The 22927-nt window shown below is 38.0% G+C and overlaps 2 protein-coding genes across 2 annotated transcripts in view; both read left to right on the top strand.

Annotated features, from left to right (window-relative positions):
- CCP110 (centriolar coiled-coil protein 110) overlaps window positions 1–16004 on the top strand; it is a 26860-nt gene extending 10856 nt beyond the window's left edge. The window contains exons 4-15 of the mRNA XM_023513775.1: window positions 188–1799; window positions 4779–4909; window positions 5673–5844; window positions 6864–7003; window positions 7126–7242; window positions 8869–8970; window positions 9174–9290; window positions 10724–10797; window positions 11637–11699; window positions 12720–12779; window positions 13557–13642; window positions 15952–16004. Coding sequence (XP_023369543.1) covers window positions 188–1799; window positions 4779–4909; window positions 5673–5844; window positions 6864–7003; window positions 7126–7242; window positions 8869–8970; window positions 9174–9290; window positions 10724–10797; window positions 11637–11699; window positions 12720–12779; window positions 13557–13642; window positions 15952–16004 — 2727 coding nt within the window. The remainder of the gene's footprint in view (window positions 1–187; window positions 1800–4778; window positions 4910–5672; window positions 5845–6863; window positions 7004–7125; window positions 7243–8868; window positions 8971–9173; window positions 9291–10723; window positions 10798–11636; window positions 11700–12719; window positions 12780–13556; window positions 13643–15951) is intronic.
- Window positions 16005–20855: 4851 nt separating this feature from the next.
- Window positions 20856–22927, top strand: part of LOC111725600 (UPF0505 protein C16orf62 homolog) — a 22125-nt gene continuing 20053 nt past the window's right edge. Inside the window, exon 1 of the mRNA XM_023513854.1 lies at window positions 20856–21007. Within this exon, the coding sequence (XP_023369622.1) occupies window positions 20856–21007 (152 nt within the window). The remainder of the gene's footprint in view (window positions 21008–22927) is intronic.

Genomic DNA, 22927 nt, shown 5'->3' with positions numbered 1-22927 from the left:
AACCAATAGATGTTTTTATAGTAATTAGAGTCTCATGTGACATAGTTTACCTTAGAAACCAGTCATCTTAGCTTTGTTTATGTTTTCAAATGTAACAACTCTGAATCTTCTTTAGTTTTAGTTTTATGTTAGAAAACAGGTTTTTTGTGCAGTGAGGAAATACTAATTTTCAAATTTCCTTTTTCAGGTTAGAAAAGCACCTAATGCCAGTGATTTTGATCAGTGGGAGACTGAAACAGTTTACTCTAATTCAGAAGTCAGAAACTTGAATGTTCCTGCTATATTTCCAAATTGCTTTCAGAGCCCTACTGAACATTCTAATTTAGCAAAGCTTGAAAAGATAGCTGGAATTTTGCCACTGGAGAATGAAGACCAATGTAAAACTAATGAAATAGACTTAGCCAGAGATTCAGAAGGATTTAATTCTCTGAAGCAATGTGATAGTTCAAATATTAGTCATGCAGAAAATGAAATTTTTCCCAGGATCTCTTCAGCAACCCCACAAAAGACTCTTATTTCTGATGGTTTCTTCTCAACAAATGAAGAACAGGATCCATCAGTTTTGGCAGAAGTCACCCCAGATCCCTATATAATGAGTCTTCAGAATCTAATGAAAAAGTCAAAAGACTATATAGAAAAAGAACAATCTAGACGCAGTCTGAGTGCAAAGAGAAGTGTTAATGAGAGTCATTCAGACAAAGAAAATGATGCTGTTAAAGTGACTGAGTGTGTAAAGGAGAAGGCCCAGTTGATAGGCAAACACTGTGTTTCAGCTATTCCTGACAAACCAAGCCTTAATAAATCAAATGTTCTTCTCCAAGGTGCTTCAAGTCAAGCAAGCAGCATGAATATGCCTGTTGTAGCTAGCTTTTCTAAAGCAGATATGGCTATACAAGCTGGCCATCCCACTGTTCAAGATTCGGATTCTGATTTTAAAGTTGTTCCCACTTTTGTTACTGAAAATAATGCTATCAAAAGTCTTACAAGTTCATATGCCAAATTACCTAGTCCAGAGCCAAGTATGAGTCCTAAAATGCATCGAAGGCGTTCCAGGCCATCATCAGAATGTCATATACTTATAAATAACCCAATAAATGCCTGTGAATTAAGCCCTAAAGGAAAAGAACAGGCAGTGGAGTTAATTGTCCAAGATACTGATGAAAGAGTAAATGTACCCGAAACTGTGCCAAAGTTACCAATTAATTTAGCAGGAGTTTGTTCAAGCAAGATTTATGTCAGCAAAAATACATCCGAAGTCCCTGAGGATATAGTTTTAGGTAAATCAACAGGACATCAATTAGAAAATAAAGTTATTCATGGACTTGCCACTGTGGAAGGTCAGTTAACATCTGACGAGAGAGGAGCACACAAAATAAACAGTACTTGTACTGCAATGCCAAAATTGCCTGAACCATATGCTTCCTCTCAAAACTTTGGAACTGTGAGTGGACTCAAGTCAGCCAGTATGTTAGAGAAAAACTCATGCAATTTGCAAATGGAGTTGAATAAATCTTATGATGTAAAAAACCCATCTCCTTTACTGATGCAAAGCCAGAATACCAGACAGCAGATGGATACACCTACAGTGTCCTGTGGAAATGAACAATTTTTGGATAACAGTTTTGAGAAAGTTAAACGGAGACTTGATTTAGATATCGATAGTTTGCAAAAAGAAAACTGCCCTTATGTCATAACAACTGGAATAGCTGAACAAGAAAAGCAACATTTGTCAGAAAAAAGATACTCTAAGGGATCTATCTTTATTAATAAGAATAAAATGTTAGATACTAACTCCAAAGGTAAGGAAACTTTGAAGTGTTTGATACTTGGTATATAGATGGTACCTTTATTTTATACTTTTTTTTTTTTGAGACAGGAGCCTCAAGCTGTCCCCCTGGGTAGAGTGCCGTGGTATCTCAGCTCACAGCAATCTCCAACTCCTGGGCTCAAGCGAGTCTCCTACCTCAGTCTCCCAAGTAGCTGGGACCACAGGCGCCCGCCACAACGCTTGGCTATTTTTTGGTTGCAGCCGTCATTGTTGTTTGGCGGGCCCAGGCTGGATTTGAACCCACCACCTTGGGTGTACGTGGCTGGTGCCTTAGCCACTTGAGCCACAGGCGCCGAGCCAGGTTCAATATTTTATACTTTTAATTGATGTTTTAAAAAACTGCATTAATCTGTTCATATGGCCACTTCATTTATTTTATTAGAAAGTATATAATTAGCTGTAGTTCATTGTTATTTGATAACCTTTTTTAAAGGATTTTCTTATTTAAATGGCAAAGCTTTCATAGTCTACTTGATATTATTAAGAATAATAATATATTAATGATCAAAAGAAGTAGTTCTTACATGAAACATCATATGTAGTTTTAATCCAGTGTATTGCTGTGAGATCTTTTGGACTATGATTTCTTTATTATTATTTATTTATTTTTTTTCTGGAGACAGAGTCTCACTGAGTCTCCCTTGATAGACTGTTGTGGCATCCCAGCTTACTCTTGGGCTCAGCCTCCCAAGTAGCTGGGACTACAGGCACCTACCACAATGCCTGGCTATTTTTTTGGTTGTTGTTGTCATTGTTGTTTGGCATTCCTGGGCTAGATTCGAACCTGCCAGCTCCAGTGTATGTGGCTGGCACCCTAGCTGCTGAGCTATAGGCACAGAGCCTGGATTATGATTTCTAATATTTTTATCAATTTGTTCTTTCATCTGTAATGAGATCTTCATGTAGTTGGCCCCTTAGTGAACACTTCAGCATCAAATTATTAGAGAAAGCATCACAAATAAGGCTCTGAATATTGTTTCAAGAATAATTGTTTTATTAGTAAAAATTCTTTTTTCAGGTTTTTTTGTTCTTTGCATCCAGTGTTACATTGCCAATTTGTTAAAGTATGTTTTTCTTCTTCGTCACTTTATGACTTTTTCATGGTTCATAATTCTTCATTACTGATATGGAAGACCTAAATCAAGTAAATTTTAAGTTCTTAAGCTTATGGGAAATACAGGGTTGGGACATATCACTTAAAACCTGTGCAACTTTATAGGCTTGGCACCTGTGGCTCAAGCAGCTAAGGCTCCAGCCACATACACCTGAGTTGGCGGGTTCTAATCCAGCCTGGGCCCGCCAAACAACAATGACAGCTGCAACCAAAAAATAGCGGGGTGTTGTGGCGGGCGCCTGTAGTCCCAGCTATTAGGGAGGCAGAGGCAGGAGAGTCACTTGAGCCCAAGAGTTGGAGGTTGCTGTGAGCTCTGATATCACGGCATTCTATCCAGGGCGACAGCTTGAGTCTCTGTCTCAGAAAAAAAAAAAAAGAAAGAAAGAAAAGGAAAAAAAGAAAATCTGTACAACTTTATAAAAGCTCTAATAAGAACAACTGGTACTCGGGGAGCCTACTTGGATCCTCCAGGCTAGAGGCTGCTTCAGTGAATATCAAATGTACATGACATCAACTAAGGTGCAATTCTGGCAGTGTTTTAATAAGTGCTTTGAGATGAGGCCAGTTATGGAGGCAGCCCGGGAGCTGTCCCAGTGGGTTGAGGAGGCAGTGTAGTGCACTGGGATGTTGAAGCTGCCCACAGCTAAGTGAAAGCTTATATTATAACATAGAGCTGAATGGACTCCTGATATTAACTGAGAGTTTGAGCTGAAGGTTATAATTCTACTCCTGTTTTTCCAATTACTCTTGCCTATGAAAAACTATAAATAAAGTATAAATTGTTGCTGAATAAAGTATATTTAGGAACATATTATGGGAAGACTACAGCAATAGCATAATAGTACATAATATACTTATTTTTAGAGACAATCATTGTGTGGAAAGAATGATTATTTGGATTTAGCTGAGCTAGTGTATAATGGATCCACGAACATATACTTGATACATCTATAATACTTGGTATTTCAGCATTTTGATATGTCTTTTTTTTTTTTTTTTTTTTGAGACAGAGCCTCAAGCTATCCCCCTGGGTAGAGTGCTATGGCATCACAGCTCACAGCAACCTCCAACTTCTGGGGTCAAGTGAGTCTCCTGCCTTAGCCTCCCAAGTAGCTGGGACCACAGGTGCCTGCCACAATGCCCAGCTATTTTTTGGTTGCAGCCGTCATTGTTGTTTGGCAGGCCCAGGCTGGATTCGAACCTGCCACGTTAGGTGTATGTGTCTGGCACCTTAGCCACTTGAGCCTCAGGAGCTGAGCCTTGATATGTCTTATTACAGCTTTCTATTCAGGAAGTTTGCGTAGTCATGATTTGTCTTGTGCTTTTTAGTTAGTAACTAAAAATCAGGGATTTTAATGTTCAGTCTTTTCTGGAATTTCAAGCTGAGAAATCTTTATACCATCAAAGGAATATTTACTGTAAAAATCAAAATGAGCAGAACTACAAGCTACAAAACCAGAGATACTGGAGAAGGACCAGAGTCAAAAGAATAAGTAGTGGTAAGATGCAGCTGAGGACCACATCAACTAAAATTAGAGTCAAAAGAATCTTGCCTAAACATATAATCTTGCTCTGTTGGTTCAGATTGTGATAAGATCTGTTGAATGAGTGGGTATAGGTGGTGAGATACAGGCCTTTCTTTATTAGTATGAGTACAAAGAGTGGCAAATGAGAATGTGGTTCAGAATGGAGACCTGGCTATATCTGGATTGTATTTTGTCAGATTCAGGAATGCTTTCCTTGTCAGAAGGATAATTTAAATTGATGGTATATAAGGTATCAAATATTAGACTTGTAATGAGTCTTCTAAATTTTAGGGGATGTGTTTCCTTCCAGAAAGCGAGGAGATACTAAAAAACAAGATGTTAGCTTTTGAAGAAATGCGAAAGAGACTGGAAGAACAACATGCCCAGCAATTATCACTACTCATAGCTGAGCAGGAAAGGGAACAGGAAAGATTGCAGAAGGTGAGGAATTAAAATGTGAGGGGAGATTGGACTGGTAAGTGAAACTTAGCCAAAGATAACTATGAATTTTGGTCATGTATAGAATACTTGTAATTTTTCCCCATGTATCTTAATGCAAGGGAGTTATTGATTTTGATACATGGGTAGTATTCTTTTTTTTGGAGACAGTCTCACTATGTCATCCTTGGTAGAGTGCTCTGGCGTCACAGCTCACAGCAACCTCAGACTCATGAGCTTAAGCAATTCTCTTATATCTGCCTCCCTAGTAGCTGTGACTACAGGTGCCTGCCACAATGCCTGGCTATTGTTTTTTGTTGCAGTTGTCATTGTTTAGCTGGCCCGGGCCGAGTGCATCTGCCAGCCTCAGTGCATGTGGCTGGCTCCATAACCACTGTGCTAAGGGTGCTGAGCCATGGGTAGTATTCTTATTGTCTAAATGTGAGGTTTAATATTTAGATCCTTATCTAAAAGTAATTGTATAATTTATCAAAAAGATACTTCATCGAATCCTTAATTTAAAACATTTAATATTTTAAAGAGGTATTATAAGAGCTATATGATAAGAACACTTGTTATAATATTAATGTATCACATTTTAAAATCAAATAAATTTTCATAGTTTTATTTGAAGAGGAAAAGTTGAAATAAATACTACTAATAATTTACTGATTATATGTTCTTTTGGCTAAGCCTAACATGATACTGTTTTGGGATGTAATTAAACCCAGGCTCTACCATGTTATAATAAACTGTTAATCTACAGGAAATAGAAGAACAAGAGAAAATGTTAAAAGAGAAGAAGGCGATCACTGCAGAAGCCTCTGAATTGGACATTAACAATATGGTAGAATGGAGAAAAATAAGTGACTCTGGTTTGCTAGAAACAATGCTGTCTCAAGTAGATTCACTCCATACTTCAAATTCACATAGTTCTGGTAAATATTTAAAAATCCTTTTCCATTTGAAAAAATTATCCTACAGTGAGCTATTTTATTTGGCACACTTTATTTATTTTTTTTCACACTTTTTTTTTTTTTTTTTTTACAATTTTTGACTGGGGCTGGATTTGAACCCACCACCTCTGGTATATGGGGCCAGTGCCCTACTCCTTTGAGCTACAGGCGCTGCCCCATTTGGCACACTTTAAAATTGTAGCTCCTTTTAAGTAATTCCATCTTCATCCCACAGCTGTTTGCCAGCTGCTTAGTAACCAATGAAAAACGACACGATAGCAGATCAAAGACTTGTGAGCAGGTGTTCATGAGAAAAGGCTACCTTAGTGAGGAGAATATCAGGAAATTCAGTTCAGAGCCCAGTCTGTGATCATTCATGCAGCAGGTGATATACTTCAAGTGAAAACAGTTTGCTGTCTCCCAAGTGATCTTGAATTACCTCTAAGTCCCCAGTCCCTGTAGTAGCTTATCTTCAGATCTTCAATTATCCTGAGATGTTGTTTGTGTTAAAAAGATCCATCTGTGCATAAAGCTTAAGGTTCATAAATATTTAAGTCTGCACGTGGATCAGTTTCTGTTGCCTGGACTAGAGTAAAATGGCATCAGTTGTTATTCTCTTTTTTTTTCTTTTTGAGACAGAATCTCACTCTGTTGCCCTGGGTAGAGTGCTGTGGTGTTTTATCTCATAGCCACCTTAAACTCCTAGGTTTAAGCCATCCTTGCCTCAGCCTCCTGAGTAGCTGGGACTACAAGTGCCTGCCACAACACCCAGTTAATTTTTCTTTTTTAGTAGAGGTGGGGTCTTGCTCTTGCTCAGGCTGGTCTCAAACTCCTGAGCTCAGGTGATCCACCTGTCTTGACCTCCCAGAGTGTTAGGATTATAGGCGTGAACCACTGCGCCTGGCCTCAGTTGTATTCTTAATGAGTATCACAGTGTTTAATTTGATGTTCTTCATATTTTTATTATCTGACATCAAGTATAATTATGTCTATTTCTCTAGGTTTCACAAATTCTGCTGTACAACATAGTTTTGGTTCTTCAAATGAAGCACCATTCTACCTCTGGGGGTCATCACCTAGTGGCTTGACCAAACTCTCAGTAACAAGGCCTTTTGGAAGGCCCAAAACTAGATTGTCTCAGGTGAGCAAACTTAATGATATATATCCATCTTTCTTTCTTTTTTTTTTTTTTTTAAGAGCTATACCATCTTATGTTGTACAAAGGAGCATCAATAAGTATCATGTCTGTCTTTTTTCTCCTAGGTTTTTAGTCCAGAAGTACAAGCAAAATTTAATAAAATAACTGCAGTGGCAAAAGGATTTCTTACTCGTAGGCTTATGCAGACAGATAAACTGAAGCAACTTCGACAGACTGTAAAAGTAAGATTGTTGTAAATTATTTGTATCTCACTTAAAATTTCTGTTAGCCTTGTGGTAGCTGAGCTGACAAATTAGTTCAGAACTAAGGCAGATCAAATACTTTTTAGTCGCTGTAATTATTTTTATTATTTTTTTTAGAGAGAGAGTCTCACTTTGTGGCCCTCGGTAGAGTGCTATGGCATCATAGCTCACGGCAACCTCTAGCAACCTCTTAGCTGATTCTCTTGTGTCAGCCTCCCAAGTAGCTGGGACTACAGGCGCCTGCCACAACGCCTGGCTTATTTTTTTTGTTGCAGTTTGGCCAGGTCTGGGTTTGTACCCGCTTCCCCCTACCCCCCGCCCCCTGCCCCGTATGTGGGGCCAGTGCCCTACTCACTGAGCCACAGGTGCCACCCTGTAATTATTAATATTACTCAGATAATTGTATAAGTGATATGTAAATGAAGGGGGGTTCTTTTTGTTTTGCTTTTTGGGTTTTTTTGGAGATAGGGTCTGGCTCTGTTGCCTAGACTAGAGTAAAATGGCATCATTATAGCTCACTGCAACGTCAAACTCCAGGGCTTAAGTGATCCTTCTGCATAAGCCTCCCTAGTAGCTGGCTGGAACTACACATGTGTTCCACTATGCTTGGCTAATTTTTCCTTTTTCTTTCTTTTCTTTTTTCGTTTCTTTTTTTTTTTTTTTTCAGTTTTTGGCCAGGGCTGGGTTTGAACCTACCACCTCTGGCATATGGGGCTGGCTCCCTACGCCTTGAGCCAAAGATGCTGCCCAATTTTTCCATTTTTTGTAGAGATGGAATCGTGTGTGTTGCTCAAGCTGGTCTTAAACTCTTAGCTTTAAGTAATCGTCTTAGCTTAGCCTCCCAAAGTGCTGGGATTATAGGCATGAGTCACTGTGCATCAGCTAGTTTCTGTATTTTTGTCTCCCTTTAAAGTGAATACTATTTGACTTTTAATAAGTAATAGTTTTATTTTTGATCTTAGGATAGTCAGCCCACTGTATTTGTGGATTCCACATCTGGATTTTGCATCTGTGCATTCAATCAACTATGGATTAAACATATTGAAGAAAATGATGGTTGCATCTGTACTGAACATAAACAGACTTTTTTCTTGTCATAATTCCCTAAACAATATATTGTTAACAACTATTTACAAAGCATTTATATTGTATTAGGTATTATAAGCAATCTAGAGATGATTTAAAGCAATGGTTCTCAACTTGTGGGTCACAACCTCTTTGGGGGTCTCTTGCATATCAGATATTTACATTATGATTCATAACAGCAGCAAAATTCCAATTATGAAGTAGCAATGAAAATAATTTTATGGTTGGGGGTCGCCACAACATGAGGAACTATATTAAAGGGTCATGGCATTGGGAAGGTTGAGAACCACTGAATATGGGAGGGTGTTTATAGACTATATGCAAGTACTATATACCATTTTATATAGGAGAGATGAGTATTCTTAGATTTTGGTATCTTTAGGGGTTTTGGAACTAGTCACCTACAGATAATAAGGGACAACTATAATTTTGGATTGACTGAGAAAAAGAAAAAAGGAAACTCCAGTGATAATGAGTCTTCCTAGAAAAATGTTTTTGAAGGAGCATTTCTTTTTGCAGGATACTATGGAATTCATGAGAAGTTTTCAGTCAGAAGCACCATTAAAGAGAGGCATTGTTTCAGCACAGGATGCTTCACTTCAGGAAAGAGTGTTAGCTCAGGTAACCAACCACACATACCCTTTAGGCTTTTAAGAAACAGAAATTTTACATTTTTTTCTCTTTCCATTTAATCACTGAAAATAGGTTTCAGTGAAAACTACTTTAATTTTTTTTAATACATAAAGTGTTAATAGTTTATATAATATTACTGAACTCTACACTCATCTTTTAAATGTGTATGGTATTTTTGCTTTTGAACCTAGTTGCGTGCTGCCCTGTATGGCATTCATGACATATTCTTTGTAATGGATGCAGCTGAAAGAATGTCTATTCTACATCATGACCGAGAAGCTCGAAAAGAGAAAATGCTCAGGCAAATGGTATGTTATGTGATTTTCTGATGAGTGGAGTTTTTTTGGGTTTAGGGTAGTTGATACTAAATGTCATTTTTTTCATTGACCTCATCACCTTTCTAACATTTGTTAAATTCCTAGGATTACTAGCAACATTTAAATCTGTAAAATGATTTAAAAGAATTACATAATGAAAGAATTACATATTATTTTCTGATTGGATTTTGGAGTTGGAGTTTTGAATGTTTTGCTTGGATGGCTTATAAAAAACTTAACCAGCAAGCTCGGTGCCCGTAGCACAGTACTTATGGCGCCAGTCACATACACCAAGGCTGGCAGGTTCGAACCTGACCCGGGCCAGCTAAACAGTGACAACTGCGACAAATAATAGCTGGGCATTGTGGTAGGTGCCTGTAGTTCCAGCTATGTGGGAGGCTGAGACAAGAGAATCTCTTAAGCCCAAAAGTTTGAGGTTGTTGTGAGCTGTGATGCCATGGTACTCTATTGAGAGTGACATAGTGAGACTATCTCAAAAAATAAATACATAAAAAATAAATAAAAAACTTACCAGCAGCTCCTGGTTAAATTCCCTTGAAACTCATGTGGATTTTGCCTTTTTTGAAATCAGTTGGAAACAGACTTTAAATTACTTTGAAATATATCAGTATTGGTGGTTTGTGATTTGAATTAATGATCTTAGTGTGGTTGGCAAAGAGAAAACAAGCAAAACTTATTTCATTGGGAAAAAGTAATTTTAATTACTTGATTTGTAGAATTAGGCTATCTCAGAAAACTAAGTTAAAGGTAAAAATGTTAGTAAGGAAGACTGGGTGCAGTAGCTCATGCCTATAATCCTAGCACTCTGCAAGGCCCAGGTGGATGGATTGCCTGAGCTTAGAAGTTCGAGAACAGGGCGGCACCTGTGGCTCAGTGGATACGGTGCCGGCCCCATATACTGAGGGTGACGGGTTCAAACTGCCCCAGCCAAACTGCAACCAAAAACAGCCGGGCGTTGTGGCGGGCGCCTGTAGTCCCAGCTACTTTGGAAGCTGAGGCAAGAGAATCACCTAAGCCCAGGAGTTGCGGGTTGCTGTGAGCTGTGTGATGCCCTGGCACTCTACTGAGGGCCCTGAAGTGAAACTCTGTCTCTAAAAAAAAAAGAAAGAAGTTCGAGAACAATCTGAGCAAGAGAGAGACCTCATCTCTAAAAATAACCGGGTGTTGTGGCAGATACCTATAGTCTCAGCCTCTTGGGAGCTTGAGGCAAGAGGATCGCTTGAGACCAAGAGTTTGAGGTTGCTGTGAGCTATGATGCCACGGTACTCTACTGAGGGCAACAAAGTGAGTTTCTGCCTCAAAACAAATGTTAGTAAAGAAAAGCTTTTCCAGGCCTTTTGGGATCATCTTGTATTATAGTAGTATTGGCACCAGTAGTTTTCTGTTACTTTTGTGTTTTAAAGGATAAAATAAAAAGTCCCCGAGTGGCTCTTTCAGCTGCAACACAGAAGTCTCTTGATAGGAAGAAGTACATGAAGTAAGTTTTTTAATATTATGTTGTATTAATTAGTATTAAGCAATTTTAGTCATTTGTCGGTCTGTTTACATATCAAATTAGAAAGAACAGTTAACTTTTCTACCATTGATCTGCTAGAAATTCCTTTTTATACAAAGAAGTTTCATTTGCTTGGCACCTGTAGCTCACTGGTTAGGGCGCTGGCCACTGGTGGTTCAAACCTGGCCTGGGCCTGCTAAACAACAATAACAACAACAACAAAAGTATCTGGGCATTATGGCGGGCACCTGTAGTCCCAGCTGCTTGGGAGGCTGAGGCAAGAGAATTGCTTAAGCCCAAGAGTTTGAGGTTGCTGTGAGCTGTGACACCAAGGCACTCTACCGAGGGCAATATAATGAAACTCTGTCTACAAAAAAAAAAAAAAGAAAAGAAAGAAAGAAAGAATAAAATCAGGTGGTAAAATCTAATTTCATCTTTAGATAAATTTATCAATTCCTAAGTTTGTTCACATTTAACTTGTATGGTTGATAGCCAGCCAGCAGTCTTAAAAACAGTAAATCCTTATATTCAATATTTAACTTTTTATCTTTTAAATATATTCTTTTTCTGATACCCTAAAGATTTCCTGAGAAGAAAAACTAAATGAGAAGAATATCTTAACTATCTTTTTTGTTTTTTATATCTTAACTTTTACAAATCATTCTCTCTTGAAAGTAATCTTTATATGCTTAGTATACTTACAGTGGTATACCAGTTTCTAAGTGATGATCTATTTGTGTCATCCAATATTACACTTGTAAGCATGTTTTGTTCCCTTCTCTAAATACATTGTTTGTGTCCTTCTTTTTATGTTGTATTAGAGCTGCTGAAATGGGAATGCCAAATAAGAAATTCCTGGTTAAACAAAATCCTTCTGAAACAAGGTGAGAAAAATCACTTAGTCTCAGTGAGAGGCTTTTTTTAAGAAAAAATTTTTATAAATCCTGATATTTTTTGTTGACTTTGTTCTACTTTACATCAGTAAAACACTCCTTGCTGAGTTGGAGGATCTTGGGCTTAGGATTCAAGTCAATACCTGGTCATATACCTAGTCATGTGTCACACGAGATGTACCTGGAGCTTTGTGTGGGACATGGTATCTCTGGTGGAAATTTGAGCTTGATATGTCTTGAGTTCAGTCCACAGTCCAGAGAATCTTTGAGAATTATAAACCTTAAAAAGCTAACTTAGTATTTCTGAACCATTTTCTATTCTTTTAAAATGAAAGTGATATTTTCTTCTCTCGCATGTTTGAAAGGAAAAGTTATCCTTTTGTTAAGTATATAAGAGAATGACCTAAAAGCACAAGGGTTAATGCATATGTTGGTTAAGTATATAAGAGAATGACCTAAAAGCACAAGGGTTAATGCATATGTTTTATCTCTTCTTGATAAAAACCTGAGGTTTGGGATCTTGGTGAACAAAATATGAGTACCCCCAGCCAGGCGCAGTGGCTCACGCCTGTAATCCTAGCACTCTGGGAGGCTGAGGCAGGTAGATTGCTTGAGGTCATGAGTTCGAGACCAGCCTGAGCAAAAGTGAGACCCTTTCTCTACTAAAAAATATGAAACTGAGGCAAGAGGATCTCTTGAGTCCAAGAGTTGGATGTTGCTGTGAGCTATGATGACACCATGGCACTCTACCTAGGACAACAGCTTAAGATTCTGTCTTAAAAAAAAAAAAGTGTGTATGTGTGTGTGTGTGTGTGTATATATATATATTTAGAGAGAGAGAGGTACCATATTAATATGCTTTAATCAATTTGCTTTGCTTTGTGGTTGTATATAGGCCATATCATTGCATACATGTTTTCCATCCTACTGCCATCATCTTTCATCCATTGAAAGAAAATGAGAAAACAGAATTAGTTTTTTGAATTAACTTTTTATTCAATTTGTCAACAGAGTCCTTCAGCCAAACCAAGGACAGAATGCACCTGTTCATAGGCTACTTAGTAGACAAGGGTAAGAATGTGACATACATGGGTATTTAAGAATATTCAAATCAAGATTTGCTCTGAGAAGGAAAAATATAATGTTCTTTTCATAAAGGATAACTATTTTTCAGTATTTTTTTTATAGCATTGGGAAAAATCTTTTAAAAGTTTTATCTTCAAATATAACCCTCTTGGTGTAATGTTGTGTATTTTAATTATCATCTTACGTTGGCATGTTTTTACTTTTCATTTCATATGATTTTGCTCATTAAATAATTTAAATATCCATATAGTAAATTCAGCATCAACAAAGTGATTCTCCAACAAAATATAAGTCATGGTTATAGTCTCTTGCTGAAGCAAAAATATAGCTTTCGGCTCGGCGCCTATAGCTCAACCGGCTAAGGCACCAGCCACGTACACCTAAGGTGGCGGGTTCGAATCCCCAGCCCGGACCCGCCAAAACAACAATGATGGCTGCAACCAAAAAATAGCCGGGCGTTGTGGCGGGCGCCTGTGGTCCCAGCTACTTGGGAGGCGGAGGCAGGAGACTCGCTTGAGCCCAGGAGTTGGAGTGAGCTGTGATGCCACGGCACTCTACCCAGGGGGACAGCTTGAGGCTCTGTCTCAAAAAAAAAAAAAAAAAAAAAATATAGCTTTCTTTACTATGCACATGCGTGAGACTTAAATTCTTTTCAAGCTTATTTGTGCTTTGAACATTTGATGCAGTATGGTTGCTTTCTTTGAATTTTGAAAATTTAGACCTTAATGCAAGTGACTTATTAATTTTTTTATATTCAATTAGAACCCCTAAGACATCAGTGAAGGGGGTTGTGCAAAATAGACAGAAGTCTTCACAGAGCAGAGTGCCTAACAGAGCGCCTGTTTCAGGTGTGTAGAAAATGAATTCCTGAAGCCCATTCAATAGAAAGAAGTGCACACGCTTCCCTGTAACCCAGGCCACTGAAGTTTGATATGTCTTTCCTTGCCACCATAATTTTGGCATAGTCACGGTCATTCCTATTAGGGTTCCTTGGTATATTTTGTGGCAAGCAAGAAATCTTAGTAAAATTGTGGTTTTAATCTTAATTTCTTTAATATTTCTATGGAAAACATTTTTTATTCTGAAAATTTTGTAGAATTATCCATGCTCAAGTCAGAAAGCTTTTTTTTAATGAGTAGAAGATAATGATGATCTTAAGTGATGATCTTAAATGATAATGATGATGCTTAAATCTAGGCATGTCTCTTCAACTTTGGGGGAGTCTATCACCCAGGAATATTTGTGTCTGTGTGAAAAGGGATGAAAACTTCTCCCTCTGACCACCAGATCATATGTGAATATGCTGGGGGGAGGTTCTTAATCTTTTCCTTGATAAGAAGCTTGAACCAAGTCTCTCCTTATGTTCATTATTGGAGGATTATTTAAAAGTTAACTAAACCTGTATTTTAAAATTTTGTTTATGGTGGCAAGAAGACAAATTCAGTGTTGAGTTAAGTTAAAGCTCCTAACTAAATGCTTTAATATTTTTTAGGTATCTTTGTTAAGACACTTTAAGTTCACTTAGAATTATGTGATCCATTTAAAAAATGCTTTCAAAATGTACATTAATTTCGCTATACTGCTTTCTGAACATTTAAAAGAAAACTAAGTTAATCATTAACAATTAAATCTTTAGTCAACTGTAATCTTTCCATTATACAATTAGGCAAATTTTAGAGCTTTTATCACTAAGTAATTTCCTTAGAATTAGGAGGGAACAAGCAATATAAGTAATTTCTTCATGTTATCACCATTTGTTCACATAAATTCAAAGAGGGAGCAAATTATTGATCATGACTTTGAAATGATGCTGACTTTTTGTGTATATGTATTGCATATGATTCATAATGTCATACATATGTAGGATAATTTAAAAGGTCATCTTTTGGAAATCACTGTGACAGTCAATTGAATTGTTTTAAAGAGGATTACATACTTGAAGATTTTGCTTATTCCATAGGCAGAATCAGCTAATTTGAAAGATAACCATTTGGAAAAACTCTGACTTAACACCAGATTTGTGGAATTTTAAGACATTTTCAATGATATATACATATATATATATTTCAATAAATCTGAGCTAGTTGGAAAGTGATTGAGGAATCAATATTGTTTTGCCTAATATTATCAATTTGCCACAGTGACTGTCCATGTTCTTTTCTCATACATTTCATTTCCACTTTTTGTCACTTGTGAACTTATAAGCCAAATAGCAAGTACTGTTTCTATCCAGTAATACTCAAAGGTTAAAAGATCAACAGGCAGTCATTGATGTTAATAACATATAGTGAGGTCCAGTACTTAGAACTATTGAGTTTTAATTGCTTTGCAACTTTATTATTAATACAAACAATTGTAATTGCTTAACCTTTGAATTAACATGGACAATTAATATGTTCTTAAAGAAGCTACCAAAATTCCTTCCTGTATTTTCTGAAGATTTATTTTACATGTCTGCATATTTAGACAATTGAAAGTGTCTAAAGAATTTTATTTTTTTACATAAACCGAGAATTTGGGATACTGACTGGTTAAAATACTATGAATCTGAACAAAGGAACCTATTGTTGCTCTTAAAAAGATTACTCTTTCTTGCTTAGATTTTTAATGGCTTGGATTATGTTTCATACAAATTTGAAATTATGCTTTGATTTGCTCTACATAGAGATAAACCTTTATGAAGCAATTTATAGGAGCCTCTTTTGTGTTATGATAAAAGTAGACTGAAGTAGAATTCCAAAGTGTTAAAGTATGCTGCAAAGCATTGAAAGTTATTCATAGTTTTAACAAACTACATTGTAATCTCTGATGTCATGTTTTTAAACATATTTCTTGATTTGATGTTTTGTGCTTGACTAGAGTTTGTAGTGAAATTCAGAAACTACTGAGGTGGTTATGCAAAATGGTTAAGTAAAATAATGAATCTGGTGGAATTGGGTTCTTAGAGTGTCTACTTCTAGTTTTATTAACTAAAGCAGGTATTCTTCTATGCTTCAGCTGTGTTATCCTCTACTTCACGATTATTTCCTGTAAGGGGCAAATATGATGAAAATGTATATTGCTTAGCTAAGTGCTTGGTCCATAGTAAGCACTCATTAAGTGGTACCATAGAAAAAGCTACCATTGAGAAATAATATGAGTTTTGCTCTATTTTTAGGAGTATATGCAGGAAAAATCCAAAGAAAGCGGCCAAATGTTGCGACAATTTAAGAAGACAGCATTCATTAGGATAAAAAGGGAGAGGAGGATTCTTACATTCCCTACCCAAGAGTTTTATTTTTATTTAACCCTGGACTCTGTTTACACCACTGACATCAAAAGGCTGAGCAATTATGTGGAGAATGTGGTCAGTCTGCCTAATTCCTGCCCCACGCCTCCATTTTCCTCTCAATAATAGGTTTGGGTAAAGACAAATTAGTGTTTAGGAATTGCCTCATCTCTGTGCTTAACCTACACAATTACCAGTTTGTTTTATGCACCCAGATATCTACAGAGACTCTTTTGGTAAACTTAATAGACATTTGGATTTATTTTTAGAAAAGATTGAAAAGATGACAAATTATAAGTTCTAAAACAAATTTAATTCATCTCTACATACTTGTTGCTGAATTTGATAAACAAATTAGATACTATTTTATTCACGGGAAAATTATTACAGAAGATTGTCTTTCCCTGGCTTTTAAACTTTAAAAGCTCAGATTAGTCTCTCAATATCCATATTCTTTGATTTACCATATAGTTGACTGGTCCACCTAAAATTTATCACGGAAGTAGCTGTGAGTCACATTCTTGTCAACAAGTTGTCTTACACATGTATGTTACCCCAGTACTTACTGTCAGAAATATTTATACTAGCTTATAAGATCTTTTTGTGAAGGATAACCAGTTTTGGGAAGACAGCACAATCTTCTTGAATGTAGCACTTAGGAATGCATTATTATATCCATTTCTGTAAAGTAAGAATTACATGTGTTGCATGCAGTTATATTTTCTATTTAGCCTGTGTATTTTGTTTCTTCATAGTCTGCTTTTTCTAGCATGCTTGATTTAGAAGAGAAAAAAGGGCTATATAATTATAATGGTAAATCCAGATTTCATCTGGGAAAATAATATTGCCTAGTTAAAATTTTGCATCCTACTTGGTTGATACAGCTAGTAGGAAAAAAAGAACAAACTCTGCATTGGTTAAAGGCACTAATGTTTAAGGTTTTTCATCACTAACATATTCATTAAAAGTATCAACTGATAAATATTAACAAGAAAACATGACTTTATGAAAGAAATGTCACTATTAATTTATCATTTTTAAAAAGGGCTTTGTGCTTCTCACATAAAATTGAGACTGTGTATACTTAATCTTTCTAACTTCAATTTTAAAGAGATATTGGTATTTTGAAAATGCAGCATATATATATTCTTAATATCCTTTTAAGAATATAGGATAAAGATAAGTTTTTTCTGATTTTTTTGTTCTGTTTACATCTAGCCATAGACAGAAAATAATAATCTACCCTGGGTGTAAACTTGATTTTCTTTATTGAGATAAATCTTACTGAATGAGTGAACCAGAAAATTAGAAGACAGTCAAAAAAGTCCAAGTTACCAATTTTTTAATTTGTAGGCAAAGTATGTTAAATTATCTTCTTAATATGATAAACTGTGCTTTATCATTCTGAAAACTCAGGATACAGTTTCCTTACATCATTGTAGGTCTCTTTGATAAGAAAGAAAGATGTTAAAAGTTTTATGTGTACTAATGCAAATTAGCTAAAACAAATAGTATGTTATAGAGAAAGGTAAACTAGTTTTAGATTAAGGATGAGAAACTTGAGTGGTGTTTTTAATTTAAAGTTAAAAGTATGTGTGTTTTACACTTTTTTTTTAATGTTCACACCTTTTCCTCATACAAGTGCCAGACATTGTTTTGTGCTTTTGATGGGTTTTTATTTATATACATTATTTTTATCATTTTTACTTTGAGTGGAATGTCCATTAATGTAAATTGTATTTATTTTTATACTTTAATTTCCCTAGTTTTGCTTCTAGGCAAAAGGTAAAATAAACTTTTCATCTTAAAGGAAATCTGGTTTATCTTTTTTATTTATCAAGGAAATGACTATTAAGGAATAGATATTGAAAAGTTAATGACCAAAACAGTCTTAGAATCTGATCATGTTTTATAATTAAGTTCCATGAAAGGTATATCCACCTATTTAATACATCACCCATACCAGTGCTTAGTCCATCATTGAGTTGGCAGAAGTTAGACTTTTCAGAAGAAAAGAGCTGGAAATTTCTTAGCTTATTAAGGGCTCAAAGCCTGCTAAGGAGCCATTTGGGGAAGTAGAGGAAGAAAGGAGAGAATGCTGAGGTTGCAGCTTACATCAAAGCTGCTGATTGGCACAGCTTTAAGACTGCTGGTCTTGCTACTGCCTACTCAATCTAATGTGAGTGTAGTGAAGCGCCCCTCACTTGCCCCTTAATAAGGAGATGTTGCATTTTATCCTCTGCAAGGCTGTATGGAAAAAGCCCTCACTCTCCTCTGGCCACCTTTCAACTCTTGTTTACTTCATATGTTGGGAATAGTGGATATGACTGGAAACTCCTTTATTAGGTAATAGTGGATATGACTGGAAACTCCTTATTATTCACACGGAGCTAAAAACTGAAGGATCTTCATTCTAGAGATGAAGATCCTTTGCCCCCATTTTGTCACTGTTCCATGCACAATCACAGATACCACCCCCAAATGAAAAGAGTTATAAAAACATAAATAAATGGAGTTGGAACACCATTTCCAAAAAAGGCTTTGCACTTTTCACATAAAATTGATACTGTGTATATTTAATCTTTCTAACTTCAATTTTAAAGAGATATTGGTATTTTGAAAATGCAGCAAATATATATATTCTTAATATCCTTTTAAGAATATGGGATAAAGATCCTGTTTTCTGATGTCTAAAGGCCCATAGTGTACATCTGTGTAGGTTATAAAATTTTTTAAACAGGAGAACTTTTCATTACTTAATACAGCAAATCAAACTGGAATATGGTATGCTTGTCTATTCTCTTTGGTCAGTGTTTCTCTATGGCCCTCAATTCTTTAATTTCTCAAGGACATGAACAAAGCTGCCACCAGAACCTTGGTTTTGCTTCTCATCTTATGGTGGAGAAAATCTCTTAGTTACTCACATATTCCATAAAGCTAACAACCTATTTCAGAATTACTTCCAAAGTCTGTTTCCTATACATGATCTAATCGGGGTTTGGTTGAATAATCTTAACAGGATACTGCACTGCCCTATGGCCTTCCCCCATCACCCACAGGTGCTGCCATTACTTTTGTGTCCAAAGGGACCACCAGCTGCAATACAGCCCAGGAACTAGTTAGAAAGGCAGAAGCCCAGGCCTCACCCCACATCTCAGAGCCTACTTTTCGATAAGGTCTCTAGGTTAGTGATATTTGCATTGACATGTGAGAAGCACTGCTCTTTTGGTAGACTGCATAGTACTCATATGTTGCCGCGGACAAAGAAGCTCTGAAAACACAAAGATCACAGAGGTGCTATATGATTATGTGCTTGCCTCAAAGCATGGCTTCTCTTGATTGTTGACCATGTGCCAGCCATTTTAAAATCATCTCCCTTCACCTTAAAAAACCAGAATTATCCTAATTTCACAGATGAAGAAACTAGGATTCAGTGTGCAAAAGTAGAGTTGAGAGAATATTCTATTGCCTTTTCCAGGGGAACCTGAGAACATGGCTTTCTGAACTCTTTCTGTTAAAAAAGAAAAAAACCCACTTGAAAGTAAAAGTAAACAGGAAGGATCAGATGCTGCCTTGTGATCAACAAGAGTGTCCCCCATTGTTTGGTTTGGAAAAATAGATAATCACGGTGTTTATTTCAGAGGTTTATAGGGAGGAAAAAAAATGAAGGCTGCATGCAAACTTTTCAGCACAGTGCCTGACACACAGTAAGCATTTAGTAAATGGTAGCTGTTTTGAAAATATGCTATGTTACATCCACTTTTTCAAAAATCAGAGAAAGCACAAGAGCTCATAAGTTCTGTAATTGAAATGTGTATCCACCATCATAGTATGAACTAAAAATCTTAAGTCCTCCCCCCAGCTGACTGAATGGACCCCTTCTTGGCCAAGGGGACCCCAGAAATACCCTTCTAAATGCTGCTGGTCTTGAGAAGGGTAGTCAGACATGCCTCTCCATGCTCCCCTCCATCTAGAGCTCCCTTTCTAAGGCATTAACAGGCCTAAGACTGCAAGACAAAGCTTTAGTCACGCAAGCAGGTTAAGACAAAGCATTTCTTTAACCAATTAGACATGAAAGACTATTTAAACCCAGATAACCTGTAATTCCCTGCTTAAATGTCCTTCCTTTTCATGCCAAATCAACATATGCCTTCTATGTATTGATTTATGAATTTACATGTAATTCCTGTCTCTTTGGAATGTTTAAAATCAAACTGTGACCCCAGCGAGACCACTGTGACTTCTTGGGCATGGCTTTCCAGGACCATCCTCATGGTTGCACACATTGGGCACTGAATAAAATTCTCTAAATTATTTTACAGAGTTCGGGTTCTTTTCCGTTCTCATTGTAAGGGTACAGCTTTGCCAAGTGTGAGGAAACGCTAACCAATTTCCCCATTTGGTCTAGTTCCTGTTAATCACATTTGGATTCAGGGCAGCCCGAGATCCAAGATGTTATTAGTGGGAAGGGGATTCTGGAAGTTCCTCACCCCCGGAAAAGTACACAAGGAAAAGCCGGGCCCTAGAGAGGGCGTGTGGCGTAATTCAGAAGCAACAGCGAATTGGGGCAAATCCCTCAACTGAGTGAACCCAGACCCTCCCGTCTCCGCTACGCCAGCGCCTGAATTCTTCTCCGCCCCTGGAGGGCGCAGCTGAGCTAGGCAGCCAGCCGCACCGGCGTGCCCTTCACCATCACGGCCCCGGCGGCCTTGCCGCCCCGGCCTGCCCCTCACAATCATGGCCACGGACGCGCTGCGGAACACCGCCCGGCCCACGGCTTGCCCCTTACAATCATGGCGCCGGCGGAAGTCATTGCCTGGGCTCTGAGGAGCCGTGCTTGCCCCTCACAATCATGGCGGCCAGGGCGGGGCCTGGGCGGGGGACGCGGGGCGGCGGCCCTCGGAATAAGCGGTCATGTGACTGGGAAGATGGCCGTCTTTCCTTGGTAAGGAAGAAGCAGCGGGTGGGTTTTAGCGGGGCTGTCCTTGCTGTCTCTGCGAGTGTGAATTGCTCCCCTTTTTGGGTCTGGTGGCCTCCCACCCCACCTCCAGTTGTCTTGACCACAGAATCCCGGGCCGCTACTGCGGTCCGGAGGAGCAACCCGAAGCCAGACCGGTGGGTTCTCGGTTCTCCCTCCGTCTACAGCCTCGCTGCGTCTTCTCTGGCCCTCTCTTCATTCTTTCCCTAAAGAAATCTCAAGGTTCCAGGTTCCCACTTTCCCAGAAGTTGGCGCGGGTCCTGTGGGCAGTGGATGAGGGGAATGGAGGACTCAGCACTGAGTCTGCACCACTCGGGGGACTGGGCTGTTGGTTTGTTTCCTGAGCTACTCAAGTTCACCTGGAGCTAGGGGAAGGCATCAGAGAGGAAGAGACTTACATTGGGGTTGGGAGAATGATTCCTCACCATGTGGGAGGGAATGGCATGTGCCAAGTTTGGCAGGCCTGGAGGGCTGTGGTGGCCGGAGTAGCTAGGCGTGACTGAAGCTTCAGGCTCCAGCGGGTGGTAGGCACGTCTGTGTGCTGGCAAGAAGTGGAGCAAGTTGTGATGGTGGTTGTGACATTGTTGGGGATGGGGTATCTCTCTTGCATCTCAGAAAGCAAGATAATTTTCTGGTCTTTCTCTTCAAATGATGTGAAATAACTTACATGGAATGAATGAATGAGCAAATGAAAGTGTAGCCCTAGACTTTAGAAATAATCAGGTAAAACTTACTGATTTTATGCTTGACAGACAGTTGTCTTTTATTCTCTTCACTTGGCTGACACTTAAGAGACCACTTCCTTGACACACTAAATCTGCACCATGTACCTCTGAGCACTTCCACACTGTAGAGTTTTCTTGGACCTACTTACTCATGCTGACTTGACCAAAAGGCTAAGCACCTTTTTGAGAATCAGTAAGGCTGAAGCACCCAAAACATGAGAAATAGCTGCTTGCAATGAATTTACCTGGAATTTGTAATCAGAAAATCCAGAGAGATGCTGTTTTAATCTCTACATCGAAGTGCATTTTTACCTTTGGTATTTTTATTTTAAATTAGAGAGGTGCCATAACCTGTTTAATGTCCAGGGTCTATATAGTTGTAATCCTCGTTCTAAACATTTCTATGTGTGGTACTGCATGTTTGTCATTCACTTTCTCCAGTAGACTTCTTGCTCCTTCAAAGTTAGCAGGACTGAGTTTTGTCCATCATTGTATTCCCAGAACCTAGAACATGGTGACAGGTGCTAAATAATATTTAAGAATGAATGGGGAAACTGGGGAAGATCACAGAGGAGAAATGTGTTTCTGTCATTAAATTTACACTTATCAAGCCTTTATTTTGTATCACTTATCATGCCAAGTGCTTAACTTGCAACATCTCATTTAATCCTTATAACAATCCCATTTTTCAGATGAGGAAATGGAGGCAAAGAGATTAAGCAGTTTACTTAACATCATATAAACAGCCCACAAGGAGAGCTGCAGTTTGGAACTGAGGCTGTGATTGTAATCATTGTCAGCAAGCCATCAAAACTAAGCCTAGGCTGAGGTTTTTGGCTTACAGGGTTCCCCAAATCCCACTGTGTTGTCAAGGGTATCCCAGAGAATGCCTCTTTATTTTATTTATTTTTACATATACATGTGTTTATTAGGTTTACACTTTTTGCCTTCGCAAAATTAAAAAGGCTTACAATTTAATAACAATAACAATGTTTAAGATAAGGACTAGAGGCTCGGCGCCTGTGGCTCAAGCGGCTAAGGCACCAGCCACATACACCTAAGGTGGCGGGTTCAAATCCCCAGCCCGGGCCCGCCAAACAACGATGGCTGCAACCAAAAAATGGCCAGGCGTTGTGGCGGGCGCCTGTAGTCCCAGCTACTT

The sequence above is a fragment of the Otolemur garnettii genome, unplaced genomic scaffold (genome assembly GCF_000181295.1).
Source record: "Otolemur garnettii isolate 467f Iridium unplaced genomic scaffold, OtoGar3 scaffold00044, whole genome shotgun sequence".
In the NCBI taxonomy this organism is placed as follows: domain Eukaryota; kingdom Metazoa; phylum Chordata; class Mammalia; order Primates; family Galagidae; genus Otolemur; species Otolemur garnettii.
This window is presented reverse-complemented; position numbering and strand designations above follow the sequence as displayed.